Consider the following 25,702-nt stretch of genomic DNA (forward strand, 5'->3'; position numbering starts at 1 on the left):
GTATGGTGACTTAATATACTTAGTTTGTATTGTTTAATTGTTAGTGTAGGACAAGGAAAATAAAGATATAATTACAAATAGAATCAAACACAAACTGAGGCTAGACTCCATAAAAAATATTCCTAATTTAATTGGGATCTTGATACTCACATACTCTCAAATTTTTCCCGCCTGAAACACCCGTGTTTTCCGGTCGAAAAAAAAATGCTTCAACTCTGCCATCTAGGGACAGCTGTAGATAAACTTATATATAGTCATATTTTCCTTATGTTCACTAGATGTCACTAGACAAAACAATTAGTTTTACTACTCGATAATAGATGGCATTAGAAGATTTGTTAAAAATTTAAAAAAATATATATTATATAAATGGCAACACTAGTTAATAAAACTCACCGCCATGATGCAAAATGCTTTCATTTGATTGGTCAGTCAAGAAGGAAGTTGATGTTCACGATGACAACTATTTGTATAGTACCGCCATTTTGTTGTTGCTGCGCTTCTCTTGTCGACTTAGATTAAAAGCCGGCGATTAAAATAAATCTGGCCGCTACGCGGCCATCAGCATAGTATTGTTTTCGGTAAGTGTTGAATATTGTTTTCTTTTTGACGCATATTTCTGCAAAAGTATTATTTGCACTGAGTGTATCTCCACGATAGAATTTTAATGTCTTTCGTGGTCGTAAGAGGTGCTAGATAAATATAAGCTCACCCATTCGAAAACACAAAATTCTTCTGTTTTCGTTAGTTACGAGCCTTACAAAAGTAACCTACCATTTATTTTACGTGTCGCTTTGGCAGTAAGAGTTTTCTGTACATTTTGTAGTTCTTTTTCAGGCAAAATAGGAGGCCAGCGAGATGCATCTGTACAATTTGACCCTTCAAGGGTCTACTTGCATCACTCATGCCGTGCATGGGAATTTCTCTGGCACGAAACAGCAGGAGATTATTATATCACGCGGTAAAACTTTGGAGTTGCTTCGACCCGACCCCAATACCGGCAAAGTGCATACATTGATGAAGGTGGAGATATTCGGCATCATACGCTCTATGATGTCATTCAGACTCACGGGTGGAACTAAAGGTACCCATAATTCAAAGTTATTTTTAAACCACGTGTCATGCGCATGCTTTAAGATAACCTAAAACCACCTTGGTGTTGAATACACATTAGATAGAATCTGAATACTGCATCGTCTTGCTCCATGTTTCCATAAATTGAGTTTCATGGTATAACTAGATGCACAAACTATATGCCAGCGCGTCGCTCTTGACATTCTCTATAGATGTCGAGTTGTATCTTGCATTGGCACAGTTTGTAATCAAAATACATATAACTATCTCATGTACCTACTTAATTCAATTTTAAAATTTAGTCTACTCTTTCAGATTATATTGTCATTGGATCAGATTCTGGACGCATTGTGATTATGGAATATATTCCTGCCAAAAATATCCTGGAAAAGGTTCATCAAGAAACTTTTGGAAAGTCTGGATGTCGAAGAATAGTTCCGGGACAATATTTGGCAATTGACCCAAAAGGCAGAGCTGTTATGATAGGTAACTATATAAATGAATTTCCCTTTCCATTTGCTTGTGAATTGTTGACACAAATAATGCACAGTGACCATTGCAGCATTTTTATAAAATCACATCAAATTATTTTCTTCATTCCAGGTGCAATAGAAAAACAGAAGCTTGTGTACATATTGAACAGAGATGCAGAAGCCAGACTAACAATCTCATCACCTCTAGAAGCACATAAATCCAACACATTAGTGTACCACATGGTTGGTGTGGATGTGGGCTTTGAGAACCCAATGTTTGCTTGTCTTGAAATAGACTATGAAGAAGCAGATAGTGATCCTTCTGGTAAGTAGCATATTTTTTCTTTAATTGTACCTATGTAGGTTACTTTTAACATTGTGTGCAATGATTATTTTGAGGTCCGTGTTTCTGAATGACAGTGACGTCTAATCCTCTTGTATGAATGAAGATAATAATTCTGATATTCTCAAGAATTCAAGATTTTAAGTTTAGTCTACTGATTTTAATTTTTCTTATAGGTGAGGCTGCCCAGAAGACACAACAAACATTGACTTTTTACGAGCTGGACTTGGGACTCAACCATGTAGTGAGAAAATATTCTGAACCTCTTGAGGAGCATGCAAACTTTTTGATTACAGTCCCTGGTGGCAATGATGGTCCATCTGGTGTCCTTATTTGCTCTGAAAACTATTTGACATACAAAAACTTGGGTGACCAACATGACATCAGATGCCCCATACCTCGCCGCCGGAACGACCTTGATGATCCTGAAAGAGGCATGATTTTTGTGTGCTCTGCGACACATAAAACTAAATCTATGTTCTTCTTTTTGGCACAAACTGAGCAAGGAGATATCTTTAAAATAACCATAGAAACTGATGATGACATGGTGACAGAAATCAAGCTGAAATATTTTGACACAGTTCCAGTGGCCACAGCGATGTGTGTTTTGAAGACTGGTTTCTTGTTTGTGGCCTGCGAGTTTGGAAATCAGTATGTACCTATTGTTTATTTTTTTTTTATGGTACCTATCTGTGCATGTGAGCCTGTGTGTAGGAATTGTTTCTTACTCACTTATTAATTAAACATGCTATAGAAGTAATCTCTGAACCAAGGTCCTCCCTTATATATGGGGTGAGTGCACACTGATGAGGGATTCACAATTTAATTATAAATTAAATGTTAACTTCAATAGTTCAATGTGTGTAAAAATAAAAGTAAATTTAATTTTCTTACAGCTTTTTATACCAAATTGCTCATTTGGGAGATGAGGATGATGAGCCTGAGTTCAGCTCTGCCATGCCCCTGGAAGAGGGCGACACATTCTTCTTTGCTCCGAGACCCTTGAGGAATTTAGTTCTTGTCGATGAATTGGATTCACTGTCTCCAATATTAGGTAAGTCTTTCATGTTTTGAATTGTATTTGTGTAATGAATTTACTATTGGTAAATATGAATTAATGTACGTTTTTTTTTTGGGTTTTTTGTAGCTTGTCATGTGGCAGATCTAGCTGGAGAAGATACACCTCAAGTATATTTAGCATGTGGGCGTGGACCACGGTCCTCTTTGAGGGCGCTTAGACATGGTCTGGAAGTAGCCGAAATGGCTGTGTCTGAGCTGCCAGGATCACCCAATGCTGTTTGGACGGTCCGGCGACACAAAGATGGTAAGTGTATTTGATTGAAGACCAAATTAATATTTGCATAAAATGTTAGTTTGATTTTATTTCAATAAATGAATAGTTGTACCAATAGCCCACAAATATTGTATTGAAGCAGACGAAAGGAAGAATCTCACTAAACAGGCCAGCCACAAGTTGGAGCATAGTGATTATAACTTTTGGTCCGTGTTACTGAAATGCCGTGACGTCGCAATAACCACCTATGAATGCTCCTCTTTATCAACAAGTTATTAATAAAACCCTGGTTGTTTGTCATACATAAACACCAGTGGTTTTTCTTTTCAGAATCTTCTATCCGGCGATGAACACTTGAGACGGTTACGACAATCTCACAGGTAGGCATGGACTCGGATTTTACTGCTACAATGGATGCTGGATGTGGCAGGAAAAACATTTGATTTTTTAAAATTAACCGGTTAGGGCATATTTTATCTCGTGTTTTTCTGTTGGTTGCAGAGGAATATGATTCTTACATCATTGTATCATTCGTAAACGCTACGCTTGTGCTCTCTATCGGTGAGACCGTGGAAGAAGTGACGGATTCCGGATTCTTGGGAACGACTCCGACTCTGAGCTGCCATGCGTTGGGCAGCGACGCGCTGGTGCAGGTGTACCCGGACGGCATCCGCCACATCCGCGCAGATAAGCGCGTCAATGAGTGGAAAGCGCCCGGCAAGAAGTCGATCGTCAAATGTGCCGTCAACCAAAGACAAGTAGTGATCGCCTTGACTGGCGGTGAACTTGTCTATTTTGAAATGGACCCTGTAAGTAAATAATTTTCTTTTTACGGATCGACGTATTGCGTGAAGATGCCCTCCGGGCGTGTTCACGTGATGGTGTGGTGTAGCTGCCCCATGCAGTGATGTGCCCACGACGTCGCAGATCATACCGATCTCCCGCTCGCGGTCGAGGTCGGACTCGGCATATTCCATAGCCAAGCTGGAGTCGCTCAGACTGTGAAAGCGGCAAAACCATGTCGTGAACAAATATCATATTAATATGAATTCACAACATATTAACTTTTCAATCCTATCTATTTGCTAACTGTAAAAATATTTTCAGACTGGACAACTGAATGAATATACTGAAAGGAAAAAGCTGTCGTCTGATGTATCATGCATGGCATTGGGTTCTGTAGCGACAGGAGAACAGAGAGCATGGTTCTTAGCTGTTGGATTGAATGACAATACTGTCAGAATTATCTCATTGGATCCATCTGTAAGTATCTCTTAAAATATTACATATACTACTTTTCACATGCTCTCAACTTATGATGATAAAAGGACACCACTGAATCTTAGTGATTACAACAACCTAAAAAATGCGTTATTCTCAAACATACTGATGATATCCAGTCAAGTTTACAGTTGATAATTTGTTGAAGAACTATTCAATTTTAATTTGGTTATAAATTTTTCAGGATTGCTTGTCACCACGTTCCATGCAAGCCCTCCCTGCTGGTGCAGAATCATTGTGTATAGTTGAACAACCATTCGAGTCTGGAGCTAAATCGGCATTACATCTCAATATTGGTTTGAGCAATGGGGTGTTACTGAGAACTACATTGGATTCAGTCAGCGGCGATTTAGCTGACACTAGGACGAGGTTCGTTAACACATTTTTAGACATGAGGGGATAAATCAATATCCAATGATGTAAACCTTTTTCGCTCCGTGTTTCATCTGAAATATATTGACGATTACATTAACCAGATCTGAGGTATCGAATTATAAGTACACCAAGATATTGTTTTGTCAATTTTTTCATGATAACTTTGTTTCAGATATCTGGGTTCTAGACCAGTGAAGTTATTTAAAGTAAGGGTACAAGGAACAGAAGCTGTCTTAGCGGTGTCTTCACGAACATGGCTCGGCTATCACTATCAGAATCGGTTCCATCTGACACCTTTATCATATGAATGTCTAGAATATGCAGCGGGATTTAGTTCAGGTACTTTTGCTGCTGTTTTTTACATTGAAACCCGACGTATTGCGTGAAGATGCCCTCCGGGCGTGTTCACGTGATGGTGTGGTGTAGCTGCCCCATGCAGTGATGTGCCCACGACGTCGCAGATCATACCGATCTCCCGCTCGCGGTCGAGGTCGGACTCGGCATATTCCATAGCCAAGCTGGAGTCGCTCAGACTGTGAAGGCGGCAAAACCATGTCGTGGACAAATAACATATAATCTCGATCTTAATATTCCGTATAATAATAATAATGATAAAACATTGTATACCTAATTCCATTATTTTCCATTTCACAGAGCAGTGTGCTGAAGGTATTGTTGCTATTTCATCAAACACACTGAGGATTTTGGCCCTAGAAAAGTTGGGTGCTGTATTCAACCAAACCTACTTGCCACTAGATTATACACCCAGAAAGTTTGTAATAAATCCTGACAACAATCACATCATTATTTTGGAGACTGATCATAATGCATATACTGAAGAAATGAAAAAGCAAAGAAGGTAAAGTTTAAATTGCTTTTAAATGGTCAATTAAAATATAATATTTATTAAAGTGATGACACATTGACACATTTCCTGATTTTTTCTGCTGATACTCCTGCAGTCCTGACTTTATAAATATGTTATCATATATAACTGGTTGTTGCAGAGACATATTTTGATATTTTTTTTATATTCAGGGTACAAATGGCACAAGAAATGCGAGAGGCTGCCGCGGGTGGTGGACCTGAAGAACAGCAACTGGCTAATGAAATGGCTGACGCATTTCTCTCTGATACATTGCCAGAAAATGTATTTTCATCGCCTAAAGCTGGAGCAGGTGTGTATCGTTATTTGTATAGTTTTAAAAACACTGCCACATTCTCTGGGCAAGAGCGGCGAATGTCATCGAACTCGCTAACTCTAATCGGGTGTGGCCATAGCAAATCCCTGCGTTAATCCCAGATGATTTTCTGTAAGTCATTTGATTCAAGCATGGGAAACACCGCTCGATTTTTAACAGTTTGATATCGTGTACATGTTTTTGTATTCACCTTTTATTGGGATTTACCATACCTCTGTGGAAGTTCAGTCGATTAATTTCATAAAGCCACTCGACCTATATGAGATGCATTATGTCCAGGCATGTGGGCGTCGCAGATCCGCGTGGTGGACATGGGGTCGGACACGCCGACGACGCTGAGCGTGACGCCGCTGGAGCAGGGCGAGGCGGGCGTGTCGCTGTGCGCGCTGCGCTGGGCGGCGCTGGGCGACGCGGCGCGCGCTCACCTGGTGGTGGGCGTCGCGCGCGCCGCCGTCTTGTCGCCTCGCGTCTGCTCCGAGGGCAGCTTGCACGTCTACAAGGTTGGTCAGACACCGTCGCATCTTTAACGTATTTTATAACTGTTCAATGATGTCAACCTTTTTCGCTCCGTGTTTCATCTGAAATACATTGACGATCACATTAACCAGATCTGAGAATTTGATAACCGCTCGAACGATCCTTTTGACGTTGCCCGATTGTAAAGTAATATTATTTGTTTTAGATCTACGGAAGCACGGGCAAACTGGAGTTGGTTCACAAGACGCCAATAGATGAATATCCGGGCGCGTTGGCAGCGTTCAACGGTAAACTAGTGGCGGGCGTCGGTCGCATGCTGCGGCTCTACGACATCGGCCGGCGGAAACTGCTGCGGAAATGCGAAAACAGACACATTCCGAATCTCATTGCAGACATCAAAACCATCGGACAGAGGATCTTCGTATCGGACGTTCAAGAATCAGTATTATGTGTCAAATACAAGAAACGAGAGAATCAATTGATCATTTTCGCAGACGACACGAATCCAAGATGGATTACAAATACATCTATTCTTGACTACGACACTATAGCGATGTCTGATAAGTTCGGCAACATTGCTGTTATGAGACTGCCGCAGTCTATTTCTGATGATGTAGATGAGGATCCCACAGGGAACAAAGCTTTATGGGACAGAGGTGAGCATACATTTAAAAAAAATATATTATTTATTAGTTGCAATTTCCATGATGATACCAATAAATTCACACATGCTAGACTAATGATAAATTAATGATTCTAAATTACTATCTGATAAAGTGTATTTTAAATATAATTACATGTCAATTTTGTCTTCAATTAAAAAATGTAATATTTTCAGGTCTTCTCAATGGGGCATCACAGAAAGGCGAAATAGTGGTGAATTTCCATATTGGTGAGACCGTGACGTCGTTACAAAGAGCCACGCTGATCCCCGGAGGGTCGGAAGCGCTGCTGTACGCGACCATCGGCGGCTCACTCGGGGTCATGCTGCCGTTCACTTCCAGAGAAGACCACGACTTCTTCCAACACTTGGAAATGCACATGAGAAGTGAAAATCCGCCGCTATGTGGGCGTGATCACCTGTCTTTTAGAAGTTACTACTATCCGGTCAAGGTGCGCATCAAATAATATTTGTTTATTGAATATTTGTTTAGGTACTTTAAAAATTAAAATCTTAATCATTTTAAAATTTTTAAAAATCGAAATTACATAATTTGTATTGTGCTCATATGTTGAAGTGTATATTCCTATAAAAATGCAGATCGAGTACAGACAACTAAACAAACTCATTATTTCGTAAAAGTTTGTACTTGTTCACTAGGCAGTCCAGCAGTAAGTCAACAGCTAATCTGTTAAGAGGTCGGCTGTGTTACACTGTTGGTAGAGCAGGGGACTGGCGAGCGACGCGCGGGGAGGCCGTTGTGGTCGCCGGCCGCTGCTTGTCTGAACCGCGTTCCCGAGAGTCGGCTGCGTTTTTTGGCGCTGCCGTAGTATTTGGAACGAACAAACGCCATCTAGAAGTTAATCTGTCAGGATTACAATATAATATAATCTCAGTTCACGAAATAACGCATGCCTTCTTGTTACAGAATGTAATAGATGGCGATCTTTGCGAACAGTTCAACTCGTTGGACACTGAAAAACAAAAAGCGATCGCTGCAGACCTGGAGCGCACGCCGGCCGAAGTGTCGAAGAAACTAGAAGACGTAAGAACCAGATATGCATTTTAAGTTAGTGATAATTTTAGTAATTGCTCTGTTTAAGTTAAGAAATAAATTAATGAATTGAATGGCTGATATTTCATTTATCCACATTTCCAAACGCTAAACCTGTAAGGGGCAACAGTGCACACCAAGATGCAGGGGAAGGTGAGTCGATACGTGTCACAACTAAGTATTAAGTCTATTGCATTGGTGAGAACTGTAAAGATAGATTTAAGCTTATGAATGAGTAAATAAATAAAATTACCGTCTGAAAACAGCTCTTATAATATGACCCTCCTGACTGCTTTTGCAAAATGATTTTCACACTGCGATTGGGTTAACTGGGACTCCCTCCGGTACCATCTTGATCGAGGGGTAAAATAGATAATCCTCACACACAAGTGCCAATCTGTGATTTCTAAATAACTGCCTTTTTTAAGTTTCATAGTATTATTAAACCGTTACCCAATTTTCTTCAGATTTTTTCTGCCTGTCTACATATTTGTTCAGGGTAATCTTCGGAACGGTTTATCCACCCCTAATAGGAGGTGCAAGCACACATGCCTGTATTAAATTTCGTCATTTTTTGAGTGAGGCACATAAAATTTTATGTATGGTATTAGGAAATAATAATTATGCTATATGACCACGCCAAATACCAAACAAATTAAAACGTGTCAATACATTAGCGAACAATGTAACTGCTACACTTGCTCAAGTTATTGGCATACTGCGTTTGCGTACATAGTCATATCAGAACAGTTATGATTCGTAACTAGAATCCGTTCCACCCATTGGTTTCAGTGCCTATAAAAAGATGTATCTAGGTGATCTAATAAATTTATGGCCTACGTTAATTTACAAAATTCTCATCGCCCGGGGTCAGTGTAAAAATATAATTAAACCTCAGGTTTATAACTAGCCGCTCGCCTGACGTCAAGCCTCTTTGGGAATCTAAACGAGAGGACATGGAATGGTCCTATTCTAGGGCGGTACAAAATGCTACACGGATTCATCAAATTTGCACATATTTGATTTACGCAAATCTTATCGATTACGCAGATCTAATCTTAAATACTTAACGAAATTAATATGAACATTTGTTTTATAAGTATCTAATACATAAAATATATGGCTAGTACAATATAATTTATATTCAAAAGTACCTTGTTGCAATGATATCTTTATGTGATATCAATAAAAAACTTTCTCAACAACGGCGCAGGAATTTTAAGTGAGCTAGTCTAGGTTTAACTAAGTATACCTATGCATTAACTTTCGCTGGCGTCCCCTAGTCCGGCTGAGTGCTTCACCATTGTCCGAGTAATGGTCCCTAGGTCCCTACTCTCTAACTAGCACTGCGTAACAATAACCTCGCCAACTAATTTATAAGTACGTATAATAACACTCAACAGTAACAAAGTGCTATAATTATTCTTCCCCTCAATTTTCACGTCACCTCGTGGACTCGTGGCCTAAAATGCAAATGTCTGAAAGAAAATGCCACGACTCCTTCGAGCGCGTAAAACAACCATCGTCATGGCTACGATATCGACCGCCGGCTTTTCCGAGGCATTTTCGTCTGAAACTCTCGATCTCGTCGCGTGACGCACTGAAACAATGGGGCTGAAACAGTTATAGTCGGGAGATCGAGATAAGCGGCAGTTCACGCTGCCCGAAAATTGTATAATAACGCATGTTACTTTAGCACTTGACGTGTGTTACCGTTAATTTAAAAGCGATTGTTGTCGTGGGATCGCATCTATCTAGCTGGAGGTGGGTCCAGCGCGGACAATGAGTGCACGCGAAGCGAAGCGCGACGGGCGGCCAGCGTAGGCAATGCGCGAGCGTCCGTTTTTAAAAACCACTCCAGAGCACGCATTAGTCGGTGCACCGTAACTGCTGCGGTCGACAGGAACGCAGCCGTGCTATACGGGATATTAGAAAGTGATGTAGATAGAGTGTAGTGCGATGCTGTCGGTGGGCAAGCCGGCATCACTGGTGCAACAGAAGAAGCAGCAGTGGGCGCGGGAGAGAGGTGCGTAGCTTGTAGCGCCCGCAGTAGCCGATGTCCGCCGCTATCGCGATGCACGGCTGCATCACGCTCGTAATATTTTGCAATAATTCACGGTCGTGGTTTTGTCAAGGAGTGGACCTCACCACTCACGTCTTTGTGAAACGCATTGCATCTGCATTGCAAACTGCTTAGGTACTGAAATTGAAGTGGATTTTGTAAAATCGCATCAAATTCTGTTATTTTATGCCGGTATGTACCTTTTTTCTTACCAGTATTAGAAATAAGGGTTCCTTCTACCAGTAACAATGTAGGTAATTCATCTCAGTATAGTCAATGAGTATAGGCTGTAATGAGCGATAAGGGAAGTGAATAGTTTAATCACTATTCTGTTCCCGTCCGCCGCTGTCGCGATGCAAGGCTGTTTCTTTCATGCCACTAGTATAAATTGAATAAAAATTTTTGAAAACTATGATACCTAGGTGATCACACCTAGGCCTACCTAATAAGAATAATAAAAAACGGGGCTAAAAATCATTTTAGCCCCGTTTTTTATTATTCTTATTCTTCCAATTTATTCTTATTCTTCCAAGAATAATCTATAAAACTTATCTATTATAAAACTTATAAATACTTAATCTATAAAACTTATTCATCAAAACCTCCTATTTAGAAAGCTACGGTAACTGTATATTTGTTGATATCGCAAATAAAAATTACCTAGTAATGTCAAGTCAATGATCTCCATCATTCTTTTAATTCAATCGTAGTATTGTATTCTCTTTGATTCAATGTCAAACAACAATTAGGACCCTATCAATTGATTTCCTGACTAAATTGCCGACAACAAAGGCGCTGGCGACCGAAATTAACGTAACCATTGACAATTGGTGGCCGATGGCAGCGGGCGTGAGGGGTCGATTCAAACACGAAACAATTAGACAGCAAAGGTTAGCCTGGCTGGGTAGCAATGAACTTTGTCCTTCTAATTCTAACAATGTGTTATATTATTTCCACGTTATTTCACATCTTGATTCTAACCTCAAAGGCCGCGACATGTCAGTCAATTGAAAAGTTAAAATGGACGAGCATAAAAGTATTCAGCGTTTTCAGATCAATAACAGATTTTTTCTCTTAAAAAGTTTCTTTCAGCATTAGCACCGCAAAGCGGAAAAAACTGCAAGGTTTCACAAGTATCATCGTTCCACTCTGTGCAGCCGGAATCATTACTTGTGTTCTTCAGTACTTATAGTTGTATAATAGTATCGCTAAGCCGACTTCCACAATTTTGTATTTATCCCAAAATTCAATTCAAAAATGGCTTTATACAATTAAATAAAATATAAGTACATAGCTTTCGTAGCGTTAAATAATAAAACAAAAACATTGCGCTCATTATTTTTATTTAGAATTCAGCCGGTGCGCACGAGAGCGTGGCGAGGCGCAAACAAAATATGCCATTATTTACTAGACAGACAGTTGTTTTTCATTTTACCATCGTAGGTAATTTAATCCGAAGCATACAGTACAGTGTCTTAGAAATTCGGTATAAAGTGGCTAGCTAACGTAGTCGTTAGTAATCGATCCGTTGTTAACTTGTTAGATTTAATTATTTAGGCTGTGACGAACTGCTGCTAGATTACATTTCATTTTCAATCAGTTCAAATAGGTACCTACGTATTTTTTTATCGTTTTCAAAGTTTGTACCAATTTCTATGAAATTTTGATTTACCTTTCCTTATCTGACTAATAAACATTCTCTTAGAATTTTGCGCTATCCTTACATGTTTTAAAAAGAAGTAACCCTGTCGCGCCTGTTTGTATGAACGCGATAAACTCAAAAAGTACCAGATGGATTTTTGTACGATTTTCACCAATATGTAGGATTCACAATCCTGACGAAGGTTTGGGTGTACAATTTATTTTGGTTTTATTCGAGCGAAGTCAGGACGCACCATTAGTTGTAGGTAGTATCCGCACCTACGTAATATAGGTACCTAACTATGTATTCCGTCCATATTTTTTGTACAATAATAAACAATATTTCCACAAAGAAGGTAAAATTGTTTTAAATTTCCTTTGTTTTGAATATTGTAAATTGAATGAAAGTGAGCACGATCTTTGTATTCTTGGCGCGCCACACATGCGTATAGGTACGGTTACAAGCACATTAAAGCCCCAAATTCATTACAAACTCGCTTCTATTACCGTGACATAAAGATTCATGCAGCAGAGTAACTTTACATACATTGTAAAGACACGCTTTTACGTAATTGGATCATTTTAATTGCTTCGTCTTGGAACAGTTGAAACAAAATTTAAAACTTAAAACATAAAATTTAAAACATAGGTAGGTACATGCATAATAATTAACTTTCTGTTTATATATAGAATAGCATAAAATTATGTGGTATGGTGGTATAATACTTATCAAAGTTTGAAATGTTACGTAGTTCAGTACTGAACTGAATGCTTGTCTGGTATGGACTAAACAGATGTTGAAGTACTTTTTTTAGGTTTCTTTTTCTGTGTTTGATGTAGTTTCTTTAGATTGCCTGCACCTAGCTGAGCGCTAGACTTGCAGTGCCACGAAATTGTTAGACGACGTTGCGCTATAAAATAATATAATGTATTTCTAACGAAACCTTTATTTACCTTTTCGCTATTGAGTTTTGAAAAATATATCTTGGAGTTTATTTGAAACCTGGGGGCGCGTAATTCCGTGTTCGGCTTTCAGAAAATTTACATTTTATTGACGTAAATCGGTACAGCCAGTACTTACTACTTAAGTATCATAAGTATATTTTTAAAACGGTGAAATGACAGGGAACATAACACAAGAGACTAACTGCCCTTCATGTATGCGCTATCGATAAAACTTAAAACCCTTCACATGCCTGTCACAAATAGGGGAACTCTTTTTATTTTTCTAGAGCCTTGGTTAATTCCTCGATGTCTGTTGTCATGGAAGGTAGCTTAAGCGATACCAATCAATTCCTTTATACATTACAACAATAACTTATTTCATTAGTTAAATTTATATCAAATCTCAATCCGTGTTATAAATTTGCCATCGCAAATTATTAATTTTCACAGAGGAGATGTCAAATCTTTACTTGCCCTGGGGCACCGGAGAGCGATATGCTAATCGGTTGCAAGTGCGCAATCAATTCGCGAGCACATTGGAGCTGCACAAGCAGTCTTCATACGAATACCAGGAGCCAATCCAACGACAGAGAAGTCCCAGCCTGCCGCCTATCCACCATACGGAAACAGAGAGAACCGCCAAGAAAGAAGAGAGGAGGAATAACATTATCAACAGGAATATTTCACCGACGAAACGGTTTGCGTTTTACGACGAAGATGCGGAAGGCGACACGTCGGGCTACGGCAGCGAGACCATCAACCACATGAATAGAGGTCACAATACGATGGTCGCGGGCGATCACAATCCTGTAGTCGCGTGGCAACAAACCGGAAAGGATAACAGGTATGTTTACCTTCATTATATTTACTGAGTTATGTAAACAACCTTCCGACACACTTGCCTAAATAATTTGCAGTCATTAACTATATCTATCAAAATTTCATAAAAATCGACACAGCGGTTTAGCCGTGAAATCGTGACAGACATACTGTCGCATTTATAATATTAGTACGCAAGTACGTAAATAGATAAGTAACTTGCGTACTAATATTATGCGACAGTATGTCTGTCACGATTTCACGACTAAACCGCTGGGCCGATTTTTACGGGATTCTTAAATCCCGTTCTATCAATACGCTCTCTATTCAGCTAAACATAGCGTAGCCTAGCGACATTTGGTGCTATATGCGTAATATACTTATATAAGGCGTGATGTCTCTGAATAGTGATTAAGGGAACATTTCTAGAAATCTCGAAGCCACTAGCCGTTCGGGCACGGCGGATGGCGCATGGTCAGCTCGCAGCCCTCGAGGGTCCACGGCCGAGGAGGGCCGCCCGCGCTGGGGAGACCGGGGCGTCGCCACCGGCCGGCTGTGGGAGCCCACCGCGCCCAACGCAAGGCTACCACAGGTGACTCAATCTGAATAAAGCTTCACGGACGTGTCACTAAAATATTTTGTAATATTCTTTCAATATTTGTTTATTTACTGAACATTTTACACGACGTACATTTACACGACTGTTATATATGTAGAATATATATAGTAGTATATATAGTATGATATGCTATTCCCAATTGGTAAATGTACTTAGCACGTAATGTTACGTGTTGTTGGATCTTCTTTCTCAGCCCGGGCTCATCATAGACGGAAGGTGGTTCTTCTATTTGACTTGCCGATCGCATCCAGGTCTTTCCTATAAGTTTACCATCATTGGATCAACTCATCAATAGTTTCCTTTCCTCGGGTTGGTTCCGATTTAGCAACACAGTGGTGCAAGCCGGCGTCAAGGGTCTGAAACGTCAATAATTGTGCGTGTTCTATCATAAAACTCAAAATATTAAATTGTTATTAAATAAATAAATCTTAAAATAAGATATGAATTTATCATACAGATGCAGGCTCAGAAAAAAGGTACGCCGTCGTGGGTGGAGCGGGGCCTGAACATGATAGAAAACACCGCGGAAGTACTAGTCATTGACCAAACGAGTTCCACAAATTCTGGTTTCGATTGCGATAGGTCTTCGTGTAATGGTAGTGATGAGGGAAGGTAAGGCCAACAATATACCCAAAAAATATTCAAAATAATTGTAGCAATAAAAATCAAATTTAATGGTAGTTAGGTAATACAAACGTTACGGCATTTTGACTTCTTGATTATATCTTTTGTTACAGAACATTTTTAAGAGGACAAAATGTTCCCTTAGAACCTGAAATTAAGGCTCAACGTGAAAATAAAAGAATAAAAGCTCTAGAATTGCAATCGGCCATATTAAGTCAACTTGAAGATCGTGAAAAACGACGTCAAGAAGAAAGAGAAAATAGACTAAGAGAAGAAAGATTAGAAGAACTAAGAATTCAGCGACAACAAGAAGAAGATAGATTACGACTAGAAGATGAGAAACGCAGAAACGAGGAAAAACAATTATTAGAACAAAGAAAGTTAGAAGCTCTTAAAAAGGCATTAGAAGATGCTGAAAAGAAGGCAAGGCTAGAAAAAGAAAAAAGATTTAATTCATATAGACAAAACTTGACTTCGAGTGTTAATAACAATGTAGGTACTGATAATAAATTAAGTGAAGAACTCAATGCAAATAATATTTCTAACCACGAAAACGAAACAATGAGTCCTACCAAAACTCATAGAACATATGATGTACACTCAGCAAAGAGTCAAAAGAAAGATTGTGATTCACATCAAACAACCGAATTCAATTCTCCAAGATCCGTGGGACCTGGAAATGTAAATTTGTTTATTCATAGTGTACCACCATTAGCTCTAAGTGATAATCAATTTAGTATTGTACCAATAGGTATTAATGGAAATGGCGAAATAATCAGCGGTCAACCTAGTAGTATACAATTAGCTGTTTTAGTTCCTCAAAATCTTACAAATAACGTATATGGCGTATCGCTAAATTCTATTAATAATGTTAGTGAATTTTCTGACCCTAGAAAAATCTTAACACCCAGAAAATATCGTGCTGGGAAAACAAAAGATGCCTCAACTCAAACTGAATCAAATCCATGTAACTTTACCATTGACAAAATAGTAGCGACGGAAGACCTTGAAAGAAATATAGACAAAGACTATTCTAACATCGATGAGAATGCACCACAAGAAAATCATCACAATATTATGAAAAAGGATCGACGGTTTCGGTCTGAAGAAAGGTATAAAAAGGATTTGGAAAACCGACCCAAATGGGGCGTTAATAGACCAGCTGCGCAATATAAGAAACAAAGTGAAAAGGATCCATTTTACAGTCAAAAAAGAAAAATGAGGCAAAAATATCGCCCTCAAGCGCGACAGTATTTATCACAGTCCAGCGACGATAGTAGATCTCCCAGTCCTCCCCTTAGGACTGAAAAGATATCCGATTCTTTAAACAATAAACGGAACTCTTTGAGCCAATCTTACTGGAAGAGCAAAAGATCTAGTCAAGAATTATCTAGAAGTATTCATGTCACAGAACCGACGGCTGAGCAAAATCTTGAAGCGAACCTTGCCACTCAACTCTCAATTACTAATGAAGTAGAAATAAAAAAATCTCCGAAAACTTCACCGATAAAGAGAATAACCTTGTCCCAAAAATTCATAAATGATAAATATGGTAACAGGAAGTTGTGGGTCGACGATGTCAATGAAAGGAACGCAAAATCAAATAATTTCGATGCCGAAAACAGAAAGAAAATAATTGACCAATTAAATATAGCAAAAAGGGATTATTTAGAAAGAAATGAGGATCAAGAAAATATGGTAACAAAAACAAAGTATTGAACGGAAAGTAGGATAATAAGTTAATGTTTATTGGAGCAATAAAAGTCGAAAGTGCACAAAGTAATCATAAGGTGCAACATGTAGTCGGAATTTAGGTTACTTTAGTCTAAACAATATCGACCCAACAGTTCCTAAGAAATGGGTCGCCACAGTTATGTCGATAAAATCTTTAGTCGCGTCAAAGAAAACAGTGTGTTTACGTTGTGTTAAACTGTTAATACATTTTACTATTAAAATGGCTGATGATTTTTTTGACAAAAAGAAAGATGAAGCACCTATACTGGACTTGTCTAAAACTATTATTAACACCGCCGAAGAATATAGGGCAGTAATGGACAAAGTGCCAGATTTCAAGACAAGACCGGAAAAGGTAAATTACCTAAATTGCTTAACTAAGTATTGTATATTTAATTATCGCTTCCTAGAAACCTAATAAATCTACTAAATCAGGTCAAGGCAGAAGATGTCAAAATTAAGGATAGACCTGAAGATCAAAAGACTAATACCCCAAAAAAAGAAATACGGGCTTACGAAAAATTGGGGACGAGAGGTTACGAAGAAAAGCAATTTACATTTATGGATCCTATACCAGTAGAAATGCGGAGCTTAAAATTTGAAGAACTATGTACAGTTCCCATAGAATGGAAAATGCTTACTTCTATTAGGCCAAAATCCAAACTCGACGAAGAATATTTCAATAGGTAAGTAATTAGGATAAATGTGCTTTTTAAAAAAATAAAAATATATTTATACTTATATCAATTACTTACATAGGTGCTTATGATATTCTAGATTAATAGAACTGAGAAAAGCAGAAATTCGTACTAGGGCAAAAGATAAAAGGGACATGACAAAAAATACAATGATTAGGAAGACTAAGAACCGCTCTGGTGTTACTGAAACCAGGATCCTCACATGCGCTGAATGCGGTGAAGAATTCTGCAACGGTGAGTACAATAATTAACACTCCAATATAAAGGTAAAAATCTACACAGCTCAGTATTTATCATCTGAGCGTAACTCCAAGGTCCGCTTTTTAACCATGGATGTGCGTCCGATCAACAAAAAGAAAAAAAGAGCGGTTTATTTTATTACGTTTCGCACGATCATTCAGCACGCCACTCATTGTACATGTAATGTAAATTGTAACGGTGGTGCACTTTATTGGTGCACTTTCGAAATTAATTGCAACTAAGTAGGTACGTCGTTACTATACCCGCCGCGTTCAAGTCCATGAAGAGTAGCTGTACTTAATTATATTACATTATATTATAGGTAAAAATAATACGATAATTATGAACAATTACTTCATATCATAAACATAACAACTTGTTCCAAAAATGGCGTGTGTTATCAATCATCTAAAACGTCTTACAGAGTCAACGACTCATTGTCTTCGGTGTTTTAAAACGCAATAAAAATTCTTACATTATATACATTTTGGCTCATTTAAATTCAAGGTTTATTTCGCACATATGAAAAATAATTAAATACATTCAACTTTTAGCTATTCAAAATTATCGCTAATTCGCTGCAAATACCGTCGCCACAGAATTCAAAGTCGCAAATTTCCATAGAGGTAACTTGACATGAAGCAGAAGTTTGGCTTGGCTTAATTTTGAAAAATTAGCATCTTTTATAAAACAGATTTTATAACCGACAGCCAGTCATGTCTGATTACTTGTAAATTCGAACTTTCATCCAAATACATAGTTTTAAAAAATACTAAAATAATATTTATTTTGAAATTAATAATGAGATGACTGGAACCGAGCGGGAATTGAAACCACGCCTCGTCCACGCCCACCACCACATGAGTAGGGAATCGTACAGAGGCAAAGAGCGTCCTATATAAGTATATTTGGCAAAGGATATTTAAATAAAATAAACAAAACATTTAGATGTACACATCCGAATCTAACTGTTTACAAATTTTGACTACCAATTTATAATTTAATCCACTAAAAACAAAATTCGTTTTTAATCAAAGTTTTACAAACAAACAAACAGATTGACATACAGACAAAGAGTTTTTTTTCATATTCTTTATATGTTACTATGACTCTATCGCCAATTTTTTTTTTTAATGTAAATATATTCAATGTACAGGATTTTTTTCTACTGTTTTATTATATGTATTGACACACTGTTTTGTTAATTTCAGGAAAGATGTGCGCTATAACGAATTACGACATGTTTGCTCGACTCAAGGTAGAAGTAGAAGCGAAGTCGTCAAAGCAGGCTGCGCCGGCGCAGGCGGGCGGCAAACTAAAGAAAATGAGGAAGAAGGGCCGCCGCAAACCTCGCAGCAAGAGTGCAGCGCCCGTACATTGCAACTTCAACACTAAGTCCGGCGCCAAGAGTGACTCTGAATTATAATTTTTTTATAGCATTATTGTGTCATGCAAAATGACGCGCCCGACTATCGCAGACAGATTAACCGATTATTTCCAGATACTTATTTCTTCCCTGATCTTTCAGTTACGTCATTAGCTATTCGGCGAGGTTAGACTTTTTTTATAACGAAAAAAACATCAGCCTTTGAGCTTTTGGATAAAGATAGTAAATATTTGATGACGATTCCAAAAGCTTTGGATATTTCAGTATTAATTCATCACGCTTCACTCACCTATGTAACAATCACATCACTGCATAAGAATCGCATTTTTATAATATAGTAATACATTATAGTAATTTTAAAGGCACTAGATATCTATAGTAAGTTTGTGTGTGCCTTATGTAACCAAAATATAATTTTACAAAAATGACTGATGAGCTTGTGTCACATGTGCTTGTGCAAATATTATATAAAATTTTGTATACAGAATCTCAACTTTTATAATGCAATTTGATATTTATACATTAATTTAACAACATTCCTGTTTTTATTAATATCCTGTATTTAGTTTTTTGGCAGTTTTAGCCCTGATTCGCACAGCTTTTTCAAAAGTACCTATACTAAAAAAGCGTAAGTTTTGGAGATTTTTTATCAATTGCGCGCTGTGTAACAGGAATATAAATTAGGACTCAATATTAATATCACTCTTTATTGATTTTAAAAAAATATTTATATTACACATTCATTATTTTAGAACCTATAAAACAATAACATCCTCAAGATACAATGTACGGTTGGCAACGCAGGCGGCGGCCGCGCGCCGTTCTCTACCACTAATGAAAATCAAGCCAAAAATATGTTTACATCTAACGTACCTATCGATACACAAACTCTATTCATCTTAGACCAAGTAGATGATAAATTCTTATAAAAAATTAGGCCCTAAGTACTGAAAATAAATTAAGAGAACACATAAAATGGAAACAGAAAAATCTTGAAAAATATTACATTTGAAATCTCCGGGATTTCTTTCAAACTTTCAATAAAATGGAGATAAAGAATGTCTATATAAGTCATCATTATATTTGATGTCTTCCATTAGAGATACAAAAACGAGTGTCCCTAATGTTATATCACAAGGTATATGTCAAGATATCAATAATGTATAAAAATATGCATGCATAGAGAAGAGAAGAAATCATCGAGAACATAGATTGTTATAATCATATGAACAAATAGTTCTTTTTCTGACGGTTTTTGATATAAAAGGTAAATATATATGTAAAAAACATTGCACAGCCGATAAATAAATATCATCCGTATCAGTAATGTAATGAAGCTACTTTATTATTTTGTCTATAAGTATCATTCATTAGCAAAGACGCACTCACTCTTACTATACTATTTATAAGATAATAATAAATTATCTGTGTTTAAAGATATTTAGAATTTCAAAATATCATATACATGTCGGCACAATCGTTAACTTTTATTCTTAAAACTACATATACAAAACAGGAATCTGCAATAAAACAGTAAGTCTGCTTGCTAACATAGTAACTAGCGATCAGTGTGGAAAAAATATATTATAACTATCACGTCAGGAACAAAGATATGTGCGATTCAAGCTAACTAGGAGACAATGTACCGGGAATGCTACGCGTCACGGACGGAAATCACATTATATACGTAAAATACATGAGAAAAATCAAACGGAGAATGTTCTAAAAATTAAAGGTCGATATAAATTCGACATTTGAGTGGGATGGCGTGTAAGCACCTGTACTGCACAATAATTGGTCCAAATTCAGGTCTCATGACAATTTTGGCATTTTGATTCGATTTTGTGTAATAAACTTAAACTAACATTTCTATTAGTAGTTTAAAATATTAGTCACGGGTTTACATGTGAGTGAGACTAGGATAAAATGCACATAAATGGAATGGAAGGAGACGAGACTTAAACACTACAAGCACCAGAAGATTTCGAATGTTAACGGGTATACGTTCCTAGACTTATACAGCTACATACAGAGTTAGCTACCTAATGTAATACAACTTATAACTTATAATTTATTATGTAATTCACAAATATATGACATCAACTTTCATCCCAACAAGAAAGCTATCAAATATATTGCAGATTCCCAAAGTCACTAAATGTTCTCTGAACACTAAATTATGACTGTTATATTTATAATCCATAAAAAACAAAACATATTATGCATTACAATAAACAATAATTAAATTAATAAGAAAACAAGTCAACATGAGCTAGATATAAAATAAAATATGCAACTAAAACATGGACGTAATTTAACCGAATGTGTTTCGAACAGTTAAATGAATAAAAACTTAAATATAAAAGACTTTCACACCCTGTAAAACTACGACCCTGAAATAAAATTATAATCTAGTAAATTTGGATTCTACGAGAATGTGTGGTGGCGTCGGTAACAGTGGCGTCCCAGCGGTGTGAACATTGAGCTACGGAGCTGCCTCGCCTCACTGCTCCTTCCGCGCCTTCTTCTTGCTCTTCTTCGATACCTTCGCGTCCGTCCAAGTGTCTGCAAAACCGGGAAACCACCAATCAGTAAGGTTTTCCTAAATAAGGTTGCAAATATTTATTTGCAAACTAAGTATTACAGAGGTCTTTAAAATATTACAGTGTATTAAAATTTTATTGTCAAAATCTTAACAATAACTTTGACGGCTAATTATTGCTTTACTGATATTGAGAAAATTTTACACGAATATAACAAAGAAAATCAACAAAATAAAAAAGAAAACAATAACAAACATAGACAACGTTTTACGAAACGAAACTGCCACATTACAAACTTTCACCTTTCAAGAAAAAAAAATATCGAAAGCACGCAAGATGCTTTTTGCCGAAGCAACAACTAGTTTATAACCTACCTATATCTACCTAATAGCAGTGTGCACTATAACCATATATGAAACATAACATATCCTGAAATAATAGGAACCTAGTTAGTAGCCAAAAAATGGTAATATGAATATGTAATTCATACATAAATATAATTCTCAAAAAAATACATCATGCAGGAAGTTTACAGTCTTTGAGGTCGCCAGTGCAAGCAGGCGAGTCCTCACACTGGGACCATCACCCATACGGAAAGTTACTTTATAATATTAAATAAACATTTAGGTACCTCCTAATTCATCGAAAGCTGGGGCATTTGGTTTCTCTTCTTGTTTCTCAGAGGAGTCAGAGTTGTCTGCGGGCTCAGCTTTCACTAAAGCTTTAGAAGCAGAGGTCTGTAAAAATAGGAAATGTCATGTTAAATTACATTTCTTTTTAATTATATATGCCACCAAATTTATCTCTTTCTATATATATAAAAGTGAAAAACACTCACTCACACATGTATCATGAAATCTCTAAAACTACTAAGCTATGAAGATGAAATTTGGCAGGAAGGTAGATTGTGACTAGGAAACGAGACCGCTAAGAAAGGATATTTTGAAATTCCATCCCTGAGGGGGTGAAATAGGGGTTGCCAGTTTGTATAAAACTTCGTCATTTTTAAAGTGAAATATAAGATTTAAATTTGGAGTTGGTAAAAAATAATAATACATTAATTCTATATTGAAAATTACATCCATATAGGGGAGAAATAGGGGCTGCAACTTAGTATGGAATTTCATCATTTTTGAAGTCAACATAACTTGAAATTTTAGGTAAAAACTGGTGATTAGTAAAATATAATAATGCATTGACTAGATTTTGGAAATTGCATCTCTAGGGGAATGATACAGGGGCGAAACTTTATTATTTTTAAAGAGAGGTTACGTGTACGTCACGCGTCGGTTACGGGAAGCGGGAGTGGGACACGTAGCGGGAAAAGCATGGGACAAAGCAGAAATCGTAGCGGGATACGTGGAATTGAACTAAAGTTGACAAAAATACGAATTTGAATCACAGTAATAAATACATTTTACCACTCTTAGAATACGCGGTAAAAGAGTAACTGAAATTTTACTTCTATTCCTTTTAAGAACTGAAATTCGCGCGTGCGAAAGCTAGTGTTAATATAAAGCCATTCCCAAAGAGGGTTCATCTCAGACCGGTTGTAAAATCAGAGCGAATTTCAAAAATTTTATTTTTTATGCTGACGATAAAGTTATTACCAAGGGCCTTTTAGCTTCAATGTATGTGAGTGTACACTCAACTGATCACATACCTCATTAGCTTTCTTCTTGATTTGCTTCTCCTTGTTCTCCTTCTTCTTGTTGCTGCGCAGGTCCTTGACCTCAGCGAGGTCGTCCTCGTCCGCGTCGCCGCTCAGCGCCGCTTGCTCGCGCCGCTCCGCCTGCACACCACAACACAAAACAAAACATACTACTTTATACAAAATACTTACATACAAGTACATATAAGCGAGGTAAAAAAGGTAAGATATGGTACCTTGGGTAGATCCTATACTAAGGCGAAAACAATCAAAATCATAATCCTAAACTATGGAATAAGTAAAATTACTTATTACTATGTTATAGTGTAGCCAGTGTCATCCAAAGCGATTGTTATAAAATGTGGTATGTACATATGTAAAATATAACCTGGATTAACACATAAGGTACTTTTATCCAAAATACCCACGGGAGATATGGCCCGGAGCGTCGCCATTAGTAACGAATATATTAAAAACAGAAAAAAAACTTTTACTAAATCAATACATATTTAAATAAATGCTTTTATTCAAATATAAATTATTTCACAGGCTACATTCTATTCCAAGAATAGAGTCTATTGTCAGGTGCAGTAAATCATACAAATAATGTTACCTCCTTAAGCACACGTTGGACTTCCTCAATCTGTGCCTGCAAGGCAGCTGCAGCTTCCTCATCCACTTCGGGTCCCTCAGCACTGATCACCCGAATGGTCTCTTCTGGTGCTTCCTCCTGAACTGGCCTCGCAGCCTCCACATCAGCATCCTTGGTTTTTTTATTTTTTTTAGCAGGGCTATCCTTTTTCTTTTGATTCTCTTCTGGACTCTTGACCTCAAAAGAAAAATTTTTTTAATAAGTACCATTAACCAATGTTTCAACAGGACTGAAAAAATGTTCATTTTCAGTATGCTCACTGATAAACAAACTGCTGTTCAATATAATTAATAGACTTGAATACATTTTATGCCATAATATACCTTTATATTCTTTGTATAAATATTTGAAAATATTTACAAAAATATATATCTGTAAACTACAGTCAATATTTACACAAGAGTGACCCATATTTTTATTATAAATTTTATCTACCTTCTTCTTGTCACTCTTCTTTGGCACCTCCTCCCACACACCCTCATCAAAGTCAGCTGGTTTCTCTTGTTCAGCTGCAGGCTTCTTCTTGCCCTTCTTGTCCTCTCTAATCTCCTTCCTGGCTGCTTTCTCCACTGGCCTCTCCTTTGGTTTCTGTTTGTCAACTTCTTTCACTTTCTCCTCTTTTTTCTCCTTGGCAGGAGATTTTTTGGAGTTATCAGACTTTGCCTTCCCATCATCGCTTGTTGTGCGGTTAGGTGAAGACTTCTGTAATATAATTTAATAATGTCAATATGAAATCAATAATAAGTAAGAGAGTGAATTCAACATTATTTTTCAAAATCAAGTTCCCAGTTTATTTTCATTTTAGATATTGAAAAAAGGAATGCCCTTTGTTTTTGATGGAATAGTAATACAATACAGAGAGCTAGAGTAAATTATTTATCTCATTGAAAATGATAATCAATCACACGGAAAGATTTATTACATGGTTTAGTAATTCATAACTTAAATTATTAATGCCAACAAATCAAATCCATGCTTATGAAAATTGTATAGAATAAATATAGTCATTTCAAAATTAAACATCAGCAATTCATGCTCATTAATGGGCTTTTGGTACAGTAACTCAGATGTTACTTTGACTTGTATTGTGATCACACAAGTAGTTCACATTGCAACAGATATTAGTTGTATGGGGCCAGAATTTTTTAAAGTTATTGAAAGTCCACAGGTATGAGGAGCATTTCACTTAATGTGTCTGAGGACCAGTCAAAATGCTGTTTCGATTGACAGCACTTCTATTCCCGGTGAAACAGCTGCTTAGGTTAAAAATAAAATGAGCGTACTAGTCACTGCGTCGAGCGGGAATAACATATTGATACACTAACCTTGTCCTTGGTTTTCCTCTTCTTGTTCGACGATTTCCTATCATCCAACACCAGTGGCAGCTTATCGAATTGTGGCTGTTCCGCCGAATGGAACCCGAACACAAATACTAACGCTGCGCATACTAAAACAACAGCCACTGCAGCCACAGGGAACAAAAACTGCGTGTTGGACACTTGCCTTAGAAGTTCCATCTTATATATCTATCTCAAAATCGTCTAAAATGTATAGTCCACATAAAAAGGTGTCGATAAGGTATGATAATGTTGGACAAATTAATTCTTCAGTGATAAAAGCAGACACGGAGACATGATGACGCGGCGCTGTGACGTGCCAAAAATCGCGATTAGTTGGGAATAATGTTGCCAACAATAAATATTTTTATATTTATTATTTCCGGTTGTTCTCCGACGTATTCATCAATGACCAAATATCTAAGGTTACTTACGTTAATTTTAGTTTAAATATTAGTATACCGATTTAAATTCAAGATTCTATCAATTCTAAGTGGCAAAATTCATTTCATAATA

The 25,702-nt window shown here is 37.3% G+C and overlaps 4 protein-coding genes across 7 annotated transcripts; 3 read left to right on the forward strand and 1 right to left on the reverse strand.

Moving 5' to 3' along the window:
• The first annotated feature begins 439 nt into the window (after nt 1-439).
• On the forward strand, nt 440-8,308 carry Sf3b3 (Splicing factor 3b subunit 3). 3 transcript variants are annotated; one of them, XM_053750550.2, is made up of 17 exons: nt 440-581; nt 827-1,084; nt 1,390-1,560; nt 1,678-1,872; nt 2,067-2,541; nt 2,787-2,944; nt 3,038-3,214; nt 3,686-3,993; nt 4,292-4,447; nt 4,650-4,834; nt 5,013-5,179; nt 5,495-5,699; nt 5,879-6,018; nt 6,322-6,542; nt 6,725-7,175; nt 7,358-7,632; nt 8,109-8,308. In XM_053750550.2, exons 2-17 carry the CDS (start codon nt 859-861, stop codon nt 8,247-8,249), a joined length of 3,651 nt encoding a protein of 1,216 aa, XP_053606525.1. In that variant the 5' UTR covers nt 440-581; nt 827-858; the 3' UTR covers nt 8,250-8,308. The 3 variants fall into 3 exon arrangements, 2 of the variants coding, with proteins under 2 accessions (XP_053606525.1, XP_053606524.1); XM_053750549.2 differs by having other exon boundaries at nt 838-1,084; XR_010370012.1 differs by lacking the exons at nt 5,879-6,018; nt 6,322-6,542; nt 6,725-7,175; nt 7,358-7,632; nt 8,109-8,308 and adding an exon at nt 3,515-3,564 and having other exon boundaries at nt 838-1,084; nt 5,495-5,690.
• Nucleotides 8,309-9,832: 1,524 nt separating this feature from the next.
• On the forward strand, nt 9,833-16,663 carry LOC128672861 (myb-like protein X). Of its 2 annotated transcripts, none has more exons than XM_053750337.2 (5): nt 9,833-10,260; nt 13,333-13,726; nt 14,131-14,293; nt 14,778-14,932; nt 15,058-16,663. In XM_053750337.2, exons 1-5 carry the CDS (start codon nt 10,194-10,196, stop codon nt 16,661-16,663), a joined length of 2,385 nt encoding a protein of 794 aa, XP_053606312.1. In that variant the 5' UTR covers nt 9,833-10,193. The 2 variants fall into 2 exon arrangements, with proteins under 2 accessions (XP_053606312.1, XP_053606313.1); XM_053750338.2 differs by lacking the exon at nt 9,833-10,260 and adding an exon at nt 10,271-10,488.
• Nucleotides 16,664-16,809: 146 nt separating this feature from the next.
• On the forward strand, nt 16,810-19,529 carry LOC128672863 (uncharacterized protein). Its single transcript, XM_053750340.2, has 4 exons — nt 16,810-17,033; nt 17,114-17,364; nt 17,456-17,610; nt 18,828-19,529. Exons 1-4 carry the CDS (start codon nt 16,818-16,820, stop codon nt 19,040-19,042), a joined length of 837 nt encoding a protein of 278 aa, XP_053606315.1. The 5' UTR covers nt 16,810-16,817; the 3' UTR covers nt 19,043-19,529.
• A 167-nt stretch (nt 19,530-19,696) lies between these two features.
• Nucleotides 19,697-25,517, reverse strand: LOC128672862 (uncharacterized protein DDB_G0286299-like). Its single transcript, XM_053750339.1, has 6 exons — nt 25,175-25,517; nt 24,285-24,551; nt 23,811-24,026; nt 23,210-23,338; nt 22,178-22,283; nt 19,697-21,568 (listed from the first exon to the last, which is right to left on the reverse strand). Exons 1-6 carry the CDS (start codon nt 25,364-25,366, stop codon nt 21,507-21,509), a joined length of 972 nt encoding a protein of 323 aa, XP_053606314.1. The 5' UTR covers nt 25,367-25,517; the 3' UTR covers nt 19,697-21,506.
• Nucleotides 25,518-25,702: the final 185 nt, after the last annotated feature.

The sequence above is a fragment of the Plodia interpunctella genome, chromosome 10 (assembly GCF_027563975.2).
Source record: "Plodia interpunctella isolate USDA-ARS_2022_Savannah chromosome 10, ilPloInte3.2, whole genome shotgun sequence".
Taxonomy (NCBI): domain Eukaryota; kingdom Metazoa; phylum Arthropoda; class Insecta; order Lepidoptera; family Pyralidae; genus Plodia; species Plodia interpunctella.

What these genes read in the sequence shown, in the direction of transcription:
- Sf3b3 (XM_053750550.2), top strand. Translation starts at nt 859, where the DNA reads ATGCATCTGTACAATTTGACCCTTCAAGGGTCTACTTGCATCACTCAT. An exon ending in ACTCACGGGTGGAACTAAAG is followed by an intron (nt 1,085 to 1,389) that starts GTACCCATAATT and finishes CTACTCTTTCAG; the next exon opens with ATTATATTGTCATTGGATCA. An exon ending in GGTCCGGCGACACAAAGATG is followed by an intron (nt 3,215 to 3,685) that starts GTAAGTGTATTT and finishes TGTTGGTTGCAG; the next exon opens with AGGAATATGATTCTTACATC.
- LOC128672863 (XM_053750340.2), top strand. Translation starts at nt 16,818, where the DNA reads ATGTCGATAAAATCTTTAGTCGCGTCAAAGAAAACAGTGTGTTTACGT. An exon ending in GACGAAGAATATTTCAATAG is followed by an intron (nt 17,365 to 17,455) that starts GTAAGTAATTAG and finishes ATGATATTCTAG; the next exon opens with ATTAATAGAACTGAGAAAAG. An exon ending in CGGTGAAGAATTCTGCAACG is followed by an intron (nt 17,611 to 18,827) that starts GTGAGTACAATA and finishes TGTTAATTTCAG; the next exon opens with GAAAGATGTGCGCTATAACG.
- LOC128672862 (XM_053750339.1), bottom strand. Translation starts at nt 25,366, where the DNA reads ATGGAACTTCTAAGGCAAGTGTCCAACACGCAGTTTTTGTTCCCTGTG. An exon ending in AGAAGAGTGACAAGAAGAAG is followed by an intron (nt 24,027 to 24,284) that starts GTAGATAAAATT and finishes TTTTCTTTTGAG; the next exon opens with GTCAAGAGTCCAGAAGAGAA. An exon ending in TCCAACGTGTGCTTAAGGAG is followed by an intron (nt 23,339 to 23,810) that starts GTAACATTATTT and finishes TGTGGTGTGCAG; the next exon opens with GCGGAGCGGCGCGAGCAAGC.
- LOC128672861 (XM_053750337.2), top strand. Translation starts at nt 10,194, where the DNA reads ATGCTGTCGGTGGGCAAGCCGGCATCACTGGTGCAACAGAAGAAGCAG. An exon ending in GCAGTGGGCGCGGGAGAGAG is followed by an intron (nt 10,261 to 13,332) that starts GTGCGTAGCTTG and finishes TAATTTTCACAG; the next exon opens with AGGAGATGTCAAATCTTTAC. An exon ending in CAAACCGGAAAGGATAACAG is followed by an intron (nt 13,727 to 14,130) that starts GTATGTTTACCT and finishes GAACATTTCTAG; the next exon opens with AAATCTCGAAGCCACTAGCC.